The sequence below is a fragment of the Nematostella vectensis genome, chromosome 2, assembly GCF_932526225.1.
Source record: "Nematostella vectensis chromosome 2, jaNemVect1.1, whole genome shotgun sequence".
Lineage (NCBI taxonomy): Eukaryota > Metazoa > Cnidaria > Anthozoa > Actiniaria > Edwardsiidae > Nematostella > Nematostella vectensis.
The window spans coordinates 15,592,462-15,613,152 of NC_064035.1; the positions used below are offsets into that span (position 1 = coordinate 15,592,462).

General features: G+C 38.4%; 4 protein-coding genes across 4 annotated transcripts; 2 read left to right on the forward strand and 2 right to left on the reverse strand.

Annotated features, from left to right (window-relative positions):
* On the reverse strand, nucleotides 1–8,332 carry LOC5516754 (mannose-1-phosphate guanyltransferase alpha-A). The gene is made up of 12 exons (XM_048724008.1): nucleotides 8,170–8,332; nucleotides 7,806–7,903; nucleotides 7,067–7,170; nucleotides 6,746–6,932; nucleotides 6,230–6,289; nucleotides 5,027–5,154; nucleotides 4,215–4,346; nucleotides 3,606–3,703; nucleotides 3,245–3,291; nucleotides 2,260–2,352; nucleotides 1,574–1,745; nucleotides 1–981 (listed from the first exon to the last, which is right to left on the reverse strand). The coding sequence occupies exons 1-12, from the start codon at nucleotides 8,207–8,209 to the stop codon at nucleotides 881–883; spliced, it is 1,260 nt and encodes a 419-aa protein (XP_048579965.1). The 5' UTR covers nucleotides 8,210–8,332; the 3' UTR covers nucleotides 1–880.
* Nucleotides 8,333–8,986: 654 nt separating this feature from the next.
* LOC5516759 (neuralized-like protein 4) lies at nucleotides 8,987–11,084 on the reverse strand. The gene is made up of 3 exons (XM_001636797.3): nucleotides 10,701–11,084; nucleotides 9,646–9,982; nucleotides 8,987–9,194 (listed from the first exon to the last, which is right to left on the reverse strand). Exons 1-3 carry the CDS (start codon nucleotides 10,905–10,907, stop codon nucleotides 9,073–9,075), a joined length of 666 nt encoding a protein of 221 aa, XP_001636847.2. The 5' UTR covers nucleotides 10,908–11,084; the 3' UTR covers nucleotides 8,987–9,072.
* Nucleotides 11,085–11,801: 717 nt separating this feature from the next.
* LOC5516752 (solute carrier family 35 member G1) lies at nucleotides 11,802–15,672 on the forward strand. Its single transcript, XM_001636748.3, has 2 exons — nucleotides 11,802–12,657; nucleotides 13,999–15,672. Exons 1-2 carry the CDS (start codon nucleotides 11,925–11,927, stop codon nucleotides 14,289–14,291), a joined length of 1,026 nt encoding a protein of 341 aa, XP_001636798.2. The 5' UTR covers nucleotides 11,802–11,924; the 3' UTR covers nucleotides 14,292–15,672.
* On the forward strand, nucleotides 15,602–19,346 carry LOC116620853 (universal stress protein in QAH/OAS sulfhydrylase 3'region). Its single transcript, XM_032386756.2, has 4 exons — nucleotides 15,602–15,736; nucleotides 16,983–17,072; nucleotides 17,640–17,734; nucleotides 18,301–19,346. The coding sequence occupies exons 1-4, from the start codon at nucleotides 15,613–15,615 to the stop codon at nucleotides 18,568–18,570; spliced, it is 579 nt and encodes a 192-aa protein (XP_032242647.1). The 5' UTR covers nucleotides 15,602–15,612; the 3' UTR covers nucleotides 18,571–19,346.
* The last annotated feature ends 1,345 nt before the right edge of the window (nucleotides 19,347–20,691 follow it).

Genomic DNA, 20,691 nt, shown 5'->3' on the forward strand with positions numbered 1-20,691 from the left:
TGAAAAATTTAAATATTTTTTTCATAATTCAACAAGGGAAATGTTCTAGCTCGTTTATAAAAACCTTTTGGTGCACCTAGTATGGATGGAATGTTGTAAACATACTTTGGTTATGGACTAAAAAAACACAGGTATAACTAAACATACACACTAGTACCACAGGTATACCAATACCATTCACAAGAGTACCACAAGTATGCCATACACCAGATATACAGTAGAACCCCGCTAACTAGAACTCGGCTAACTCGAATTCCCCGCTAACTCGTACTAAGTTGGATTTCCCTTAACCTAATCTTAATTCATTTTTACTCTGCTAACTATAATTCCCCGCTAACTTGAACTGATTTTCGTCCCTTCAGAGTTCGAGGGGTACTACTGTACCATATACAAAGGTATACCAGCCCAGTGATGGCAGTACCACAAGTATGCCATACACCAGATATACCAAATACACAGGTATACCAACTCAGCGATCGCAGTATCCCCCAAAAATCATTCCTTTAAAGTTACAGGGAATCAGGGAATGTATGAGTGTTTTGGAATTGCTGCTGTAAATTTGAACAGTTTCGTTGCTACAGCCACCTGACTTGTACAAACATAACCAAAGTGCACCAGATAACACAGTCTGTTTCAAGCACCCTCATTTTTATCGTTGTGTTGTATGATTTGCATGTGCTCGTCTATTATTATTTTTAGATTTAAATACATATTATTTTACAATTTTTCTAATTGATTTGCCACTACTGCAAATGCTATCCAGGCCATCAGCAAGTATTATGTCTTATTACACTAAATCTGCATGATAATGACTCATGGAAGAATTCCTAGAAGGATTCTTGGAACATTGCATGAAGGCAGCACTTAGACTGGCAGCTTTTCATAAGATAATTTCATTTTTGTAACTTTGAGAGAGCTCCTTGTGCGGAAGGACAATGGAGTTTAGTACAACCACCTCAGCTGGAATTGAGACATTGCGACCTAAGAATAGATTACATAACAAAGTCAATAAGGTTTTAAGAAGACATATGAAAATATGAAAGTGTATTCACAAGAAGTACCTTTTTTTCTTATTTTAACCAAAAATATAAATAAAAGAACAAGGCTGATCTTACAACTTGTTTTCATTTTTCTACTATAAATCATCAAAGATGCAAATTGATGTCATGGCAAAATAGACATGTTCAATTCCATGATAATATTGGATTGACAAAGTATAATTAGCAAGGGAATCATCAGGATCTAAATAGATTTAAAGGAACCGTTTGGTTTCTTTATCAGGACCGGTCCAAGGATTCACTTTAACACAAAAGCTGTATTAAGCTTTAGGAGTTTTAGGGGTGAGAACACTGAGGAACCACTATTTAAGCAGCCAGCCTCTATTAAGCAGTCAGCTCACCTAGTCCCAAAATATTATTTTTTTATTTCTGTGGTGGGCTATACCTCCATAAACTAGCCAAACGAGCCAATCTCTACTGTTTTAACTAAATAGCCACTTTTTATGGTTCCGATGGGTAGTTGCTTAAAAGAGTATGTATCTCCATTTCAACTAGAGTATAAAAAAGGCAGTTACCTAAAATGGTGATGGATGGGGTGAGCTTGCCATTTGTGCCAAAAAGAGATTCTCCATCTGGTCTGGCAAACTGGTCATTAGGGTTGGGGTCACAGCGATGGCCTTCAATACGGGCCCACTGGCCAACAGTACAGTTCCAGCCGATGATGCTATACAAGATACAACAGTGGTCCTGATAGATACAAATTAGAGTAAACTTACTACTGGAGGGCAAGAACCATGTTTATCAAAATGCACAATGCATTCACATTACAGCTACAATAAATTTATGGATTGTGATCTTCATTATTTTGTGAGCCCTCTTTAATAATTTCCAAGTTCTAAACCACTTTTTGTGTTCCATCAGTCAAACTTACCGAATCACATTTGTTGCTTTTTGATTGGGGGGGGGGGGGGACTGAAACGCCCAGGAATTTCCATAGGGGAGGGGGGGGGGTTCAATGCCATTTTTCCTTGACAGTTACTGTACAGTATTATTTTTTTTCAAGGGGGTTGGAATTTCCAGAGGGTTGGAGGGTCATACCTCCAACCCCCTCCATGGGGGGGGGGGGGGGGGGGTATAAATATTTTCTGGAACTGCACAATAAAAACACTTAAAAGATTTTGAATGATGGATGACCGTCTGCAAAAGTTTACAAGTAGAATATTGGAAACCACAGTAAGATGAAAAAGAAAGATTTTATTACCTTCAACTCTGCCCCATCAAGAACAATCGACTCCCTGATTCTAGCCCCAGGCCCAATAACAACTCCACTGCCCACTGACACATTAGGGCCGAGCTGAGGAAATTTAACACTAATGAATATAAAGTCATACAAAAGATGACAACAGTTTAAGTACTAAAAAGACTGAAAAAAAGCTGTATAATGTGCTTTGTTATGCTCGGTTGTCTTTAATGATGATTATGTTTAGCAGTTACTGGTTCTGAATACAACCTAGACATATCATGACTATGACATGAAATAAAAGAGATCGAAAAAATTATATCTCCAGGACAGTTACAACAGCAAGGATAGTTCATTTCTTGATTGAAAACCAATATTTTTACTAGTTGCGATGGTAGCGCAATGGCGTCTGGTGGGGCGGGGAGCTACAGAAATACAATTTCCTTAACAACCAAAAAAATAGGCAAGAAATTTAACATGAGTGCATGTTAAGCTGAAAAAAAGTTAAAAAAACATCAGAACTGGCTTTGGGCAATATTTGAAAAAAGTCAAATCAATCCCTTCGGCATCTTTGCAATCTTAACAGGGCAAGGAGAAGAAGATAGCAGGCTTGAAGCAAGAGTTGTTTATTACTAGCCGCCATTTTATCTTGATTTTCGCGACAATCGAGCGACAGCGCCGATTAAATTGAAACAGGTAAATCGCTCACATTGCTCCAAACATATTTTTGTTAGCACGTTTTTCAGTGACTGTGGCAACAGTCACGAAACAAGGGATTATATGGAAACCAGGCTTAATAAAATTCTGTCAAAATCATGAAATCATGTTCTCACAAAATTATAATGTTTAGGAAATTGGAAATTATAACATGCTAAACTTAGTAAAACTCAAGTAGTCTGTCCAGCACTTACAGTATACTCATAGTATACTTCTTAAAAATAGTAGCATCCCAGAATTAACAAAAATCAGAGTTTCTTATAAAAAAGGATAAAAATCCTAAGCTTACCACTGCTGAAGTATCGACTACTGCACTGGGATGCACATATACATCACCTGGAACAATCCACAAGTAATTGGTGACAAACGAACTTTTTAACCAAGTCAGCAAAACATCTCAAAGGTCTAGATTTTCTAAGTTTAGTTATTGCAGAAGTATGTATGCCCAACATTTCATACAATATGGCATACAATGCAAGCAGGCACTGTGCATGTTATTTTCTTGCCTTTGTTGAGGAATATAAAATGCCAGTGGCTTTTCCAACTTGAAAATATCTAGGTTTAGCTTTTTCATTCATATGAAGTAAAGAGATATAGTATTTGTCTATTCAACTCATTTTAATCTTATAAGATTGTAAAGAAGTTCTTACCAATAATCATAGGCTTTCCATGTGCATTGGTTGCTAATCTCTTTGGGTGAGATTGTTGGTACAAGTTTAGGAAATTTCTATTTGCATAGATTGCTGACCTAAAATAGAGTAAGGAAAAAACAACATATCAACAAAATAATCATACTAAAAAGGTTATTATGCCACATGAAAAATATTTCGTTTCTGGTCACAATATCTTTCTTTGGAGCATGCCGGGAGTTTTATTTTTTCTCTTCTGATCTCAAAAGTAGGATTTCAAGCTTATTATAGCCTAAAGACACAAATCACAAGTCCTTTAATTTTGAGGAATGAATGGAAAAACCATATTACTAATAAAATATCGTGTAATACAGTGTGTTTGCGACACTTTTTGTGTGGTTCTCCAATCAGAGGCACTATTGGCACATATTTTAGGTTTAAAAAAAAAAAGACTGCATTGTATGCAGCACAAATTCTGAAGGTGGGCGGCAAACAGAAATGACAATTTTCTATTTGGCCTAAGCAGAAATAAGCAGCATTGATAGGGATACATACAACAGGAAATAAAAGGGCAAAATCCATACAATTATAATGGTAGCGTAAAAAAAAACAGAAGTAACACAAACATACCCTGCACTTTTGATTGTAGTCCAGAATCTGTCTGTCTTGTAAGCAAATAGCTCGCCAGTGCCTGCTAGATGTGTAAGCAAATCCTCTCCCATACGTAGCACCTCAGGTCCAACAAATCCGACATGGTCATCCCTGTGAGTATGAAAACAGTTCTCACAGTTGCACAAGGATTGTCAGCAAAATCAATCTTAAACCTAAAGGATACAGTACCAGTTCAATGTGGTTGAAGCAATTTTAAACAGAAAACACTAAAAACAAACATATTTCCACTTTTCCTCAATATTATTACAGTCCAGCGTGCATCTATTTTTTTCAGATTTTTTAATCTTCTGGTTGCTACTGGATAAGATGATTCAATGTCCTTAACATGAACACTTCTAAACTGATATTGGTTTGAGACCTAGAAAGGGATAAAAAAGTCTATAGTTGTTTACCATTAAATCAGTAATTCTGGTATGAGATCCCAGTTTTTCCGGAACACCATATGGTAAGAAAAAGTTTCCAATATCTTAGTATGTCCGGGGTGACTTATGTACCATTTGCTTCTGTGCCCAAAGATTCTACATTTAGGATCTGGGGAAAAGTGGCAGATGGGGGCCTCAAACATTCTATGGAAAACTGCAAACTGCACGATTTCAGGAATTTCTGGTACCTCAAGTAATTGTTAACCAGAAGTACCGAAATTTCCGATACAATGGTAAATAACCTATGATTTGATTCCTCCTCCAGAATGTGAAGTATTACCTATTATTTACTTAATGCTTGTTTGCTGAATGAAGTTATTCAATTTATACAATTTATACATACATTACCTGGCAATGTTATAGGTGTGCTGCATAAGCTCTGACAGGGTTTGGAAGACAGTGAGTGAGAATATATAAACTCCGCAGTTGATCAGCGAGCTGACAAATGTTTCTGGCTTCTCAACATAGTGGACCACCTGGTGGAAAAAACTCTATCCAGTGAGCAGGACTAGCATCATAAACATGGTAAAATTGTGAAATTGAATACTGGTTGTTATTGCACTGAAAACATTGTTGAGGTAAAATTGGTAAGCTGCTTGGTTCTGAAAATCAAAATTAACAAAAGGCTTATAACTCTAATTGAAAATAAAAATCACATAATGACTAAATCGCTGTCTCTGGATATGCAATGTAAACCAGTAGTAGCACTACATTATAGGGTCTGCGCATGTGACTTCACACAGTGGGGAACCCTCAGCTGCCATGTTGGGACTTTGTTCGGGAAATCTGTTAGTGTAAAACCTATGTATCAAGCAAAGAACAAATATTTTGACCTAATGCTTGTTTCATGGGTATTATTGATTGTAGAGAAATATGGTTTTCAAATAATGGACACAATATGGATAAAGAATCCCAGAGAGCATTTGGAGATGTAATGAAATTCATTACTATATGTGAACTCTTATTGACCATGCATTTGCTGTGTCATTGCATTCATTGTTTCATAATTTTCGAATAGAAATGGCCTATCTAGCATCTTGTAAAGGGAATTGAAATGAAGTAAAGCCTATATCCTTCATGTGGCTGGCTTTAGCACAGGCAGCCCAAGACTACTGTCAGTGGTTTATAAAGGAATGTATGGGGGAATTTTATATGTTAGCAAAAAATAAAACTTTAGACCATTTCAAACTCACTCTACTGACATTCTATTGGCAAAATTGAAGAAGACTCAAACAAAATATTACATGGTCTAAAGTGCTATTTTTCACGATCAAGTATTTTTTTTCACTAACATATAAATTCCCCCATACCACTGACGGTAGCCTTGGGCTGCCTGTGGCTTTAGTATACTTTCCCATCATGCTAATCCTGAATGACTATATTATGTCTATCAACATCATTTTAAAACTTAAAAAAAATATCCAAATTTCATTTTTCATAAGCCAAAAACAACACATAAAACCTTATTGAAATCCCAACATGTGCGACTTGCCCAAAATATCCTCAAACATGAAGTTGTCCCTTGGAGCCTTGTACCTCCCTTGTACCTACCTCATGAGATCCTTCTTTTTCCACAAGGCAACCATAATTATAAGCCTGTTTTCTGTTTGCCTGGTGATAGAGAGCAAAACAAAATATAAATTAAGTGATTACTGTCAGAGAGGCATGATAGAATTGTAATCAAATAAGGAGAAAAATTCTTAAAGCTCTTAGCGAGCAAAATAGTAAATGTAACAAAATATAAAATGTGACTGTTAAAGTTTTGATGACTCATTTTTGTCCTGGTGTGCATAAAAAGCATGAGGATAATCAGGGCAAAATTCAATGAAAAAGCCTTAAATGTTTGAGGTATGTATCTTGGCCTCAAGGATTCAGTGTTTTGAATAGGGGAAATCAATCTGGAATGCAAGGAACTGACTGCCATTGGAGGAAGTCATGGCTTGAACATGCAACGTTTTTTTCTGCCATGGTGATTACTAAATGAAGGAAAAGTCAAGCAAAATTATTTTTCTATAATATGTGCTATGAAGGCGATGAATAATAATAACAAAATGGAGCTAGATGTACCTCTGTTGTCATAATTGTATGTTTCCCTGGATGCTGCTGATGGAACTCAAGCAACTCTTGAAATGGGAAATCACAGCTGATATCCGCATTAATAACAACCAGTCCATCTGGATTACCAAATGAGATCTGGTCCCGGAAATGGTATATCCCTCCTACAGTGCCAAGTGGCTGGTATTCTTGGAGGTATCTAAAATAACACAATATCATTATTCTTATACATGAATCCATGGGTTGTAACCTACATTGCATCATAAACACTGATCATGGGTGACTTGGCTTGTTTTCTACAGCCCAAAGAAAGGTGTTATGGATTCCTATTACCTGATTTGCAAGCCAAACTCTTGTTGTGCTGATGTGATGAACTTGGATAGTGGTTCACTTGATTGGTAAAATCCTATCAAGATGACCTCCTTCAAGTCTGGAATCTAGAGAAATATATTTAAGCATTATGACGATTGACCCACATACAGTATAAACAAAAATGACACAGAGGTCTAGAAGGCCTAGATTTTTTTTTTTGGGGGGGGGGGGAGGCTTGACACTGAAACGTTTATAAAATATCTGGGGCACAGCCAGCCAGTCATTTCCTTATATTATTTTTAAAATTTATTGCCCCCAGTGCCCTACCCCTGCTAGGGCCTTGCCCTACTGTATAAACATTTATCAACCTTTTTTTATCTCTTGTGATTTTGTTATATTGAGGTTCCACTGTTCACCAGAAATTGGTTAAAATATTGATGTTTGCCTTGTTATCCAGCTACCCCTCCCCTGGTTTTGCTACCCAAGGGAGAAGATTGAGTTAGTTTGCAACTCAACCAGAATAGAAATAGTTCAAAATCCAGATGTCAGAATAAAAAATAAAAAAGAAGAAAAATGGTTACTTCCTGATCAGATATCAAATGTTTGCACAATCAATCAAGGATAAGGGAGTGTAATGTCCCTACCCCCCACCCCCCACCTCCCGTTAGAGATCTAAAAATAGTTTCTACATGTGTCTGGTCAACGACTCTAAACTCAAATTCATGCATATAAAATCCGAGAATAAACACAAACAACGTACCTTTTTGCAAGCCTCTATGTGGTGATGAATGATAGGAAAACCAGCCACAGGAAAAAGAGGTTTCGGCAATTCAAGAGATAATGGCCGAAACCGGGTCCCTGGAAACAAACAACCAAAAGTTTGAAAGGTTTTATGAGTCATTCTTTTGGGATATAAATCATCCGCCTCACAGCTGATAGTCAAACCTAGTTCGTAGTTTTCCGTCAAGTTCGATCTAATCCCGTAACCAATAAGCTATTTGGTACAGAATATGAGTAAATTCGTTTAACAACAACACAGACATGATTTTTTTCGTCATTTCTCTTCCAACCTTGCCATCTTGACGATCACTTTGCAGTGTTTACGGGTTACGTGCAATTTTTACCTTTCATGGGTCCTCCGATGAGAATAACGACTTTAAACATGTTGCTGCCGCTCTGTCGTGGTAAACTGGTGATGTGGAAAAGGGATGAAGATTTCTATGGTGATTTTTGATTCTGCATTTGGAACCTTCTGAGATGTGCCACCGTGGCACGGCCATCGAACACGGGGGTCTGGACAGACACACAGGGAACCCAAAACCGCCTTTTCAGGGGCTCCCAAATAAAATAAATTACTCCCCTTTACAATAGTATAAAGTGCTGGATCCTCCAGCATGGCATAGCTGTTAACCCAACTTGGACAGAAATCTTGTGAAATCGGGTGATATCACAGTAAATGTGTAAAAAAAAAGAGCCAGGTGTTTTGTGACACCTGAAATGTGGGTGATTTTGACAGCTATGGCATGGGATTCGAAGTAGCATAATAGAACAAAAGCTAAATCTACTAATTATCTGACCCATAAAAAACACTATTAACGACAAGATGCACTTATTTTTTTTTTTGCCTATTATTTTTTTTTTTTCAAAATTTCATCTTCACATATAAATTACACTTACATGCTTTGGTATGGAACAATTTTTAATTTATTGAACCTTTGACATAATCAAATTCCCACGTGGAGGAAATATTTGATTTTCAAGGAATTATGGCCCTGCCCCTGTCTTACCAAACAGTAACCAGAATAAGTGTAAAAACTCTTGACACGAGAGCGGCTGTAAAGGAGACTAGTAAATCAAAACTGTGGTCCTGTAGGTAGCCAGCCATTAAAAAAATAAAAAGTGAGGTAAAAAGATATTTTTGCAAAATTATAACAAGATGGCTTTTATTTCACAGAATTAAATTTTATTGATAAATCTTAAGATCTTTTTACAAATGTATAAAAATATCTTCCTAATTTCTGTTCTTGTTATGGGGGATACATGTAATCTGTGATAATTTTAGGTAGTGGAAGGTGATCTAAATTTTCCCTGCTTGGGTTATTCATTGTCTTTATTACTTTCTCCTTACACAAATTTTCTAATGTGTCCACTGAAAACAAATAGAAATGAAATGTTAGTCTTGTATTACAAAGGGGACAAGTAGAGATACAGGGAAACTAATAGCAAGAAGCATAGCTGTCAACTCTCTCAGATAATCTGATAGACTAAATTTTGGATCCAATCCTCAGCTTTGAACCAAAAACCTCAGAACCAAAAAAACTCTGAACAAAAGTTTAAACAGTTGGGCAATATTTGAGAAAAATAACATTGACAAAAAATGCTGAGCAAAAAAAAAAGAAACAAAAGTCCAATCTCCAAATTTGTATAACCTGAAGGTTAGGCAACATGTAAAAGCATGATTTCTTTGTTGGGTGTATTATTTTCTGCCCAACCCATCCGCCCCTGCTTAGCTTCAGCCCTGTACAAAACTGAAAGGGTTTAGTCCCTCTCCAGCTACTGTACGTATATTTATTAAAGATTTATGAGAGTCTAAACCATACCCCCATAATATTTCCAAGAGACTTCTTTAGTCCTTCCATACACATCAAAAATCACAAATAGTTCCTTTTTGGTAGGGAGTCCAGTCATTGCTATGCCCTTGCATATTCCATTCACAAAGAAGACCAAGTCACCCTTTGCAGTAACTTGCACCCCAATTCTATCCTTTTGCTTGAGTGAGTGCACATTCAAGTCAGAATCCTTTTCATATGACCCATTATGCACTCTCGACCCCGATAGTATCCAGTAATCTTTACAATCTTCCACAAATAAGTCTGTCACTGCACGTACCACCACCGTTTGTGGGCAGTTGGGATTTTTAAGAGTCACACCAATTCTCTGAAATGAGAATCAAAGCATAGGCTTTAGATGAAATTAAGTAATATCTACATTTCTAATTCTCTTACCATTTTTTTTTTATTTTTATAATAAGTAGAGAAAGATGGCTGTGCAGGACCATAGGGCAGTAAAATTTTCTAGTCTTGAAACAGTAATATGTGAGTATAATAATGTAAAAATAATACAACTGTAAAGGTGGTGGACATAGGGAGGGGAAGGGTGGGGCTGAGGGGGCGCAGGCGCGGTGGGCAAAAAAGTTCTACGTAAATAATAGGACATAAATATGGAAAGGTTCAGGAGCTTGTTAAAACGCTGTTTCCAATGAAGGTTTTCATTATTTTAGGAGTTCATACTGTATGTAATTTTTTCAATAATAACATGAATCACTTTCAATGCCCCCTAGATTTATGGATATCTCAAAACTCTGTCTTTAGTCCCTCTTTTTATACGCCTGGTCCACCGCCCGTGATAAACGGATATTTGGTTATTTATCACAGCAGTTGTCAAACCGGTTTTAAAAACAAACGAATATCAAATTGCAACAGTGAGCGTCACTTCAACACTCCAGATAATAAACAATCTCACTTAAATTAAAGAGTGCAGTTTAAACAAAACTTTTAATTTACTTGACCAAGAGTTTTTTAATATTATAAGCAGGGAGAGAAAGCCAACTTAACCCAAATCATTGTTTTGTTTAATAGTATCAGGTAAATCTCACCAAAGAACCGGCCCATTTCGTTTCCACTTGATCAATTTGAAGCTGGAAAACTTCTCCCAAATGTATAGGTCTGTCACTGTAGACCACGCCGTAATCGTAAGTATCCCCTTCCCTTGTGGCGCTGGTGAAATTTTTTGAAAGCTTGATAAACCGGCCATGTTTCGACGGATGGAAGGCCATGGTCCAAGGCCTTGGAACCGTCGGCATGCTGATAACTGCAAGTATAAATACAGGCTGGAAGTTCTCTTCTAGTGCAAAAGAGAAGAATCATGTTTGATTCTCAGTGTTTCCCCGACGTTTTGTACCAGCCATCTTTGTTTACAAACATCGAGTATCTACAAGCCTGGCTATTTCTCTTCGTGATGCGTAACAATTGTACCGTGTGAGTATATTGGGACTGGGACTAATGCCCACAGGATACCCGCGTATCCGTTATATCAGTGGTCAACTTGAAGAGGAATTACTAATTACCCAAAAGATCAGAGGCGATATCTAGAAATAAAGTGATTTGTTCTGTATAATTTTACTTATGCCGATACTCAACAGCTTAACTCGAAGCGGAACTCGCTGTCGCTGTCATGTGCCTTTCGAAAAAATAAAATAATCTAAAGGAATACTAAAGCGCGATGATACCATCTGTTGTTTTATTTTTTACTGCAAAGTATTTTACAACAGCATCTATTTCACCCACATTTTTTTATTGACTACTGTCCATTCTCTTAGCCGACTCCACTTTAGACTCCGGGGGCGCAGCCTTTTAAGCGATTTTTTTATGGACTTTGAGAAAGCTTACGTTGCTCCTGGACCATGAAAAGGCGACATGGACTCCTCTACGAACATATCGACTTTTTAAGTACAGATTTTAATCAAACTGAGAGTCCAGTGTAATTATTTTTAACTTTTGTTTTCAATCCCGTTACTACAGCTTAGGCTATGTTGACACATTAATCAATCCATTCTGTTGGGAATAAGCACCTGGTAGTAGTAAAAAGACGCACAATCTATCCAATAAACAGCAATTCAAGTACACCTTTTTCTAGTTTTAATGCATTTTATGAAAGAAATTAATGTAAGCGATGCGAACGCTAACACATGTTTACCTAAACCGAAGCGACCTATAAAACCATCTAAAATGTTCACCAAAAGCTTTAACTGTGGTTGTGGTAACGGCGGACCACCTTGAAAAAAGTTCTGTAGCAAATTTTATACATTTTATCAAGAAAAATGAAACATGAAGAGAACCGTGAAACAGTCTCATCTGTCTCAAAAATACTTGGTCTTTTACTAGCTGCCAGTTCATGCGTATTTTTCGCCATTTCTTCACTCTTCGTCAAACTCCTCGGCGAGATTCCTCCTCAAGAAGTAGTGTTCTTCCGTAGTTTGGTTCAGCTAATATTTCTTCTCCCTCCTGTCATCTACAGTCAGTCCCCAGCTCTCGGCGAACGGCGGCAACTGCCTTGTTTGATCGTTCGTGGTTTGGCGGGAACTTTGGCACTGTGCTGTCAATTCTACGCTTTTCAACGCATTCCTCTTGCTGACGCCACAGTTATTGTGTTTTCCTCTCCAATCTTCACCGGTATTTTAGGGTACTTTATTCTTCGAGAGGCTTGGGGTTGGTTTGACGCGGTGGCCACAATGCTGTGTTTTTTTGGTATCATCCTGATCGTTCGTCCAACGTTTCTGTTCGGTCGAGAGGCTGGTGGTCTTTCGAGCTCGGATAACTGGCAGCAGTTAACGGCTAGTTTGGTAGCACTGTGCGGCGCAGTGATGACATCCATTGCTTTGATCGCCATCCGAAAGCTGCAAGGAGTCCATTGCCTGACACCTGTGTTGTATCTAGCAATATCGGGCGTGGTTTCTACAGCAATAGGGGTTCTGGTCACGGGGACATTCAGGAGTGTCCGCTGCGGGAGTAATCATCAGTGGTTACTGCTGGCGCTGGGTCTTTGCGGCATCGGTAAGAATAAACCAATTTTGTTGTTGTTATTTTCATACATATGATGACAGTGTCACGATTTATGTACAGATCAGAGGCATACCCAGGAGTTTTCTTGGGGTGGTGCGAAATCCGAAAACGTGGAGCTAATTTTTTTCCGGGGAAAAGGGGTCTGACCAACCCAGAAGGAACAAAAGGATTTTTTATGCCATTGCAGTCGTATCTCCATGGGACGTTTATTATCGAATTTGACTACAAAAGAGCTTGACTTTTGAAAAGTTATGGCTTACCAGAGTGATCAAGAAAGCATAAGATATCCTATGCTCTCTTGGTAGAGAATGCCTTTTTTGTCTAATGTGCTTATGCTGTGTAGTTTTGTCTACAAATGGCACGTCCATTTCGAACCGGAAGGTGGACTTTCCGCTGTTGCGTGTGTGTGTGCGTGTGGGGGGGGGGGGGGGGGGGGGTGCGAACGTACCCCCTGCAACCCCCCTCCCCCCTTTGTACGGGCCTGGAGTTGTAACAGTAAAATCAAACCCTGAAAGGGAAAAAAAGATTTGGGGTTACTGGAAAGTTGAAATTATAAAAATATGAAATACTGAAAAATAGTATCTGTACTATTCAGTTTGAGTACGGCTTGTTTTGATATAGACAATTTATGCACCACTGATTGGGTCACTCGAGTGGGTCACTACCGATTGAGCCGGTCTTTTTTGATAGCCCTACATAAAAGCCGTCAAGTACGCTATCTGAAATAATGTATTTTTTTGTTTACTTCAAGTACCTGACGGATTCAATTTAAATGGCGTCTATCTTGTTTCAAGTGTGCGCTGATCATGGATTTGATTTGCGCCTGGTCGGATTTCAAATGTGCGAAGTAATTTTTTTTCAAATTACGTCTAGTTTATTTACAGAATTCTTTAAACTTGCGTTTACTTTTTCAAGTACGGCGCGCACTACCGTAACCACCATAGGAAACGTTTTTGGAACAATTTAGCGAGATTTACAGTTTTAATTAAAACGAACTTAATCAGTTAATAGCTAGGAAGATTTTGTCGTGCTTTCATGTGCACTAAAGCTTTTTTGTCTCGTTGATTGGCTTAGTGAAGTTGATGACTTTATTATCGTCTCAAGCTTCTAGCATAACAAAGTTTTGCTAATAGGGGGGGAAATACTGCCAAATATTAAAGAGCACGTTTTGCGCATCAAAACTGTCAATGGTGTCCGCGATAGCGAGCGTCGCAATGTATACGCCAGGCTCGTTTGCTGTATAATTGCGCGCGCATAGTATGAATATGAAATAAACAACTAGTAAACAACTATATACGTTTGTCACAACCTCTGACAAGGTTTGATTGACAGGTGGCCAAACCCTCCTAACCAAGGCCCTTCAGCTCGAACGCGCAGGTATGGTCGCTCTTGTTCGTACATTGGACATCGTGTTCGCCTTCCTTCTGCAACTCGCTTTCCTGGATTACCGCGCTAACGTGTACAGCGTGATCGGGGCCGTGATGGTCGTGGCGTGTAACGTGATCGTCATTGCAAGCACCTGGCTCAAGCGTCGCTTTACACGCGAGGAGGAAGAGGAACATATTGGTCTTATCAGTCTACAGACAAAGCTCTACTCGCAGTATCATAAACTGATTAAAAAATGATCGTTAACGGCAGTCTTCTGAGTTGTTTATTCGGTAGACTTTTCCACAGCTGCCAAGTGTAAGAAAAGACAAAGTTATAATTTATCTTTCATATTCTCCTATTTTGTCTGTATGTGGTTTGTCTAGAGCGGAGCGGGTAGGAGCAAAATATTTGGTACTTTATCTTGTACACTTTTGTACGAAGAAAACCACCGGATAGTGGTTTCTGTTTGGAATTCTATATGGGTAAATGATCGTCTGTATTTGTATTAAATGTAACTAAATAGCTGAAAACCCTCCCAAATTTCATCTTCTGTTCTGCCGCCCACTCGCACAATCCATGCTACGCTAAGGTTTCCTTATCTGCCTCCCGCAAAGCTTCTATGTGCATAAACACTTCCCTTTCTCAACGAGAGTACAGTAGGTCATTAAGTTATCCGAGTTCAAACTGCTTTTAAACTATCCTAGTGCTTGTTAACACCATAGCAAACGTATCTTTATCCGACAAAGTTTTTTTCAGAGGTCGCTTTTAATCGTGTATCGTTAATAATAGATCGTTTATTGTGACTTTATGACTTTATGCATAAACACTTCCCTTTCTCAACGAGAGTACAGTAGGTCATTAAGTTATCCGAGTTCAAACTGCTTTTAAACTACCCTAGTGCTTGTTAACACCATAGCAAACGTATCTTTATCCGACAAAGTTTTTTTCAGAGGTCGCTTTTAATCGTGTATCGTTAATAATAGATCGTTTATTGTGACTTTTATTTAACTTTTTATAAAGAGTTACCTGTGATAACACAAATGGCATAAATTTACATACGCTTAATTTATCATTCTTTTGCTGTAATAATGTCACAAAAAATTTTCTTTTGTGAGCAGGTTAGACACGGTTGTATACATTGTTTTACTAAAACCAGTGACGAAAATTAAAGATAACCATAAGCTGACAGTTAGTGGACAAAAACAGTAATACTGAAGAGAAACTTGAAAATATCTACTAAACTTAATCCAGTATTATATATTTTTTTATAATTACTTTCTGTTTTTAATGATGTCCACTTTAAAAATGAAGGAAGTGACACATGGGCACTGTCAAAGAGCGTTTAATGGACGAATCCTTAAGACGCTATTGTTTTAAAAAGATCGTCTTTAATTCCTCTCCATATGTATTGTAATGTATTCTAGCCATTGGTTTTTCGATAAACCGAGATAATTGCAAAGAGCACGCCGAGCAGTCACCCTGTGTCGCGAGGTGGCAGGTGCCTGAGTCTCCACTACACGGCAATTAAAATTTACTGCAGCTTGACAATTTGAAGCGTGAAAGAGACTCCTCACAAAAATGTCTGATGCCGAGGATGTGGTAGCCCCCGATGCAGAAGAAGAGACAAAACCAGAGATCCAATATGAGAGAAAAGTCCTCTTACCAGTTGATGGTAGCCATCACAGCTATCGAGCGCTCAAGTGTGAGTATAATCTCGAGTAAATCTGAAGTTCCATTGAACGGGTAACACACAGGAACTAGCATTGCACACTGACACAACCTCTCCTATCACCATCCAGATAGAAATCTTGATCCTCGTGCCTTTTCTTTAAGGCGAAGAAATGCTTAACTCTTAGTCCTGAGTCTAAAAAAATACGTAAATATTCTTCATTTTAAAAACGCAAAGTAGTCGGATTTTGCTTTGAAATGATTAAACATTTATACATCGAATTTATTATATAGTTTGCGTTTGTCTTGCGTTGATTTTTCGTTTCTATTTTAAAGCAGAAACACGGATGTGAAATATCCTTGATGTGCCCGCACTATTGCCTCTGGGGTACAAATTACATTGTTTACACGAAATTAGATTTCTATTTGATGGCAAATGGAATAATAAAAGTACTAGAAGAAGACTCCGCCAAATACATTGCAACTTGTATTCTGAAGGCTAAACGTATTAGTATATTTTAAGACGGATAACTAAGTTCAGGAAGGAATTGTTCTGCTCCAGACGTGACTCATTATTTTATAAACTCGGTATCGCGAGTTAAACAATGTTATCATTTACATAAGTGCGTATTATACATATTTTCCATTCGTTATTTCCTAAAAAAATATTACATATAAATTGAGAAATCTCCAGACATATCTCACACGTAAAAAATACACTCTCACCATATTCACAACGGGTGTTTTAAAGTAAATTTCAATTAAAACTAACTTTCAAGTAGTAAAATGGCAAATGCCAACCGCATATTATAGTTTGTGTTTTTGCTAATTAGAAAAGAGAATAAATCTCATAACGAGAAACCGCTCAGTGTCTAAAACGCGCAGATTGTATTTGTTTTTTGTGATATTTCACATTTATTGAAAGATACGCAACTTCCCGTCAAACCTATTGCTGTGCCGTGTGAAAAAGCTAAAAAAATGACTTAAAATTCTCGTATAAATCTCCAAAAACACCAAAACCACTGTCAAAATGCGGTATTGGATTTCAGAGGCATTTACAAGTGTGTCGGTAAAGTGCTGTGTTACATTACGTAGATGCGTGTTCGTTTACAGGGAAAAACGAGAATGTGTGTCGGCGCGTGTGTTGTGTTAGTCTTCCTAGGGGGTGTGTTTGTAACAGGTAAAGCTGATGTGTTTGTTCGCGCTGCTAAGCGTACCTTCTGAAGGGGAGAAAAAGGGTGAAGGTGGGAATGATTCACATAGACTTGTTTTTATTGAAGGGTATTGCGAGAACTTGCACCAAGTTGGAGATCTCCTTATGATATGTCACTGCCTGGAAATCCCTCCTATTCCACCGACGCCATTTCCATGTAAGTACCTCGTTGCAAACCACCATTCCTATGTCGTGGCCTCAGTATGTAAGCCAACATTCCCATATAAGTAATTCAGTACGTAAACCGCCATTCTATGAACCTCAGTACGTAAACCACCATTCTATGAACCTCAGCACGTTAAACACGATTCTATTAAAAACGTAAACCACGATCCCCGTGTAAGTACCTCAGTACGTAAACCACGATTTTATGAACCTCTGTACGAAAGCCACGATTCTATGAACCTCAGTACGTAAACCACGATTCTATGAACCTCAGTACGAGCCACGATTCTATGAACCTCAGTACGTAAACCATAGAACATTGCTTGTTTGTCTACTCTCATTTGTTCTGTATTCACCTTTTTTGCACACCCTTCTTTCTGTTTCTTTTTTTTGGGGGGTCTAATATCAGATTCAGCCCCTTTATCTATATTTTCAAGAACGGTATTTTAAAAATATATTTAGAAAATAAGCACAAAAGAACCTATAGAGGAAGAACAACTGATCAGCTGACCTTGAGAATGAGCATTAAAACCAGACCCACTGTATTTTTAACTTACAGACGGCGTTGGATATTACGAGGACTGGCGGAGACAAATCGATGAGGCTAGAGACGCGAGCAAAGCTTTGTTAATGGAGTGCGCCAAAACCTGTGACGTAAGTGTGCATACTTAAAAACATACCCGGCGATTTCCAAAGCTAATTGCTCATCTAGCCTTTCCAGCTGTTCTGAACGGGTTCCTGCGGTGCATTATTAAAAGGGTGGCGTCCCAGAGCCCGTCCCAGCCCCCAGGCTATCTCACGGTTCATCTTCGAGCACAGGAAGCCCGATAAGAACGCCTAGGACCAGGCTCATGCTCATTTTATGAGCTAATGCTTATTTATCCTCTATCTTGGTTTAAACTGACTTAGGGCGCGTTTTTTCTATCATTCTGGAATGGGAATGGTTGGTAGAGAATGTTCAGAATGGCATTCGAGTCGTTCTGCTACAGGTAGCAGAATAGATGGAATGGCCTTCATTCCATTGCGGAATGGGAACGCGCGATTTCTATTCCAATCATTCTAATTCCGGAATCACTAATAAAAAAAAAACGCGCCCTTACACTTTTAAGGGCACAAAAAAGCTCCGACGGGCATGCTCCTATGCCTCATGCTACCCTGTCCCTTCTGCCGCCGGCACTGAATTTATGAACATCTAAATACCCGTGCTTCTCTCTCTGAAGGCGTACATGGTCGAGAAACAACAGGAAGGCGAGGAGCCCCAGCATTGTCACAAACAGTTAATACGCGAGGAGCGTGACAGGCCAGGTCACGCACTCTGTTTGTTGGCCAAGGAAGAGAAAGCAGATCTGGTTGTGATTGGTTCGCGAGGCCAGAGCACAATACGTCGTACCTTTTTAGGCAGTGTTAGTGATCATGTGGTACATCATGCCCATATACCGGTCGCAGTGGTCCCACCCCGTCCGAAAAATGCACCGGACAAAGGGAAATAACAGGGAATTTTAATATCAAAATAGTTTTTACGTCAAATGCGAGATATACTTAATCATGGCGAGGCAATATCTTGCCTTTTTATCTACAAATCATACAAATTTAATGGCCTTGTGGATCGAAATAATTCTAATATTTTTTACACGGAAGTTTTAAGGAATTAGTGCTTCTAGGGGGAGATAGTCCTCTCCCATGGCAGCCCATGAGGAGTAGTAGGAACGGAGGGGTGAGAGAAAAAGTGGGGTGGGAGAAATTGAGAAGAAAAATGGAGGAACAAAGTTAAGGGAGGAGCCGATGCTAAAGGACCTTGGGACTAACTCCATCCACGGTAACATGACTCGTAAATTCTTTATTTTGTAAGGGATGGAGATCGGTGAAAGAATAGATTAAAGAGTCTCTTTTCATCCTTACAAAATATCAAGTTCGAAAAGGGCGACACTAAAATGCGATTGGCGGATTTTGACCCAAAACCCTAAAACGCATTTTTGAAGCCCGGGCAGATAATTTTCTAGCGGATGAAACTTTCCTAGCGTGATTCAGTTGCACAAAGCCTATAAACGTTATCCGCAGTTGTAACATTTGATTTTGCCTAAATTTTTGAAGTCCAACTTATCACTGTATATTATACAATCACCCATTTAGAAGTGGTCGTGTCCCTGATCAGTTCAAATAAATTAGCTAAAAAAAATACAATTCATAAGAAGGATTTAGCTAGCTGCATGGATAATTATAGGCCAATATGGTTTGTTTCAATGTTTGACAAACAGAAGCTAAAGTATAAACGTCTTTTTGCCTTTATTATCAAGTATAATAGTATATTCAAGTATATTCTCTACGACAAGCAAATTTGGTTTCCGAGAGAAACACACTACTTGTCATGCATCTTTAACAACTATTTTTTGGTTAGACCAACTATGACCACTTGGCTGGGGCAGGAACCGGTTTAACTTGTTCGCTGTTACAAACTGAAGACTTTACAAGGTGTGTACAAGAGAAAAACCACAGCATAATATCATGTCATGTACATATATATAATAGCGTGTCTCCTCTGTTTACATGTGTTTCTCTGTCTGTTCCCCATTCTCAAGTTCCTGTCTAACCGTGTCTCCATTTTTATATGCTCCTATGGCGGCATCCCTTAGTTAATCCGACGTTGACAGCCATGGAAAGCTTTTAGGCACGTTCTAATAAGGACTTAGCCAATAGGAGTCCGAAGGACGAACTACCCCCCATGGGTGTGTCGGTCTTTTACCCTTGGGCTTACCCTTGTCACACACTAACTCACACTGCTAGTGCGCATGGCAAGCTACACACGTGATTATTATAATTGTATTCCAATCATTTTTGCAGTCAAAAACTAAAATGGACTAAAACCTTATTCTTCCGACGGCTAGGTCTTAAGCCTACTTAGGGTAAACCTTGTGTGAACTCAGACCTAACTTTCCTAATGTAGTTAACGGATACAGGACTAAAGCGAATGCTCAAAACTCTGTTCTCAAGAACCAACGATAACGGCAGTCTATAAATTTCCCGAGTAAAAGGGCAATCTGCTGACAGCTAATTAGTATACAATTTCTAGATGCTCAATATGTCTTCACTACATGTGTGACATTTTCCTGCGTGACACAACACTTAATTGTAGAAAAAAATCAAAGGGCTATAGAGGAGGGCCAGTATTCCTGTGGGATATTTCTAGACTTCGCAAAAGCTTTCGACACTGTTTCGAACAGTTGATCATGCAATTCTTACAACAAACTTGCTCACTATGGAATAAGGGGAATTGCAAATCAATAGTTTCATCCTATTTATCAAATAGTAAACAATTTGTGTCAATCAATAATTCCGAGTCTAATAAGGTTGTCCTAACTTATGGAGTTTCACATAGCTCGGTACTTTGCCCCCTCCTATTTCTTATTCGTATTAATGATTTCTATAGATGTAGTAGTGTATTAGATTTTCGTCATATCTTTGCTGAAGACACCAACATGTTTTATAAAAATAATAGTTTGTCTGTTCTGGAATCCCATATTAACGAAACTATTTTCGTGTCTGTAGTTGGCTAGCTGTGCCAATATAAGCTTTCGCCAAATATAGACAAAACAAATTATATTATTTTTCATCCA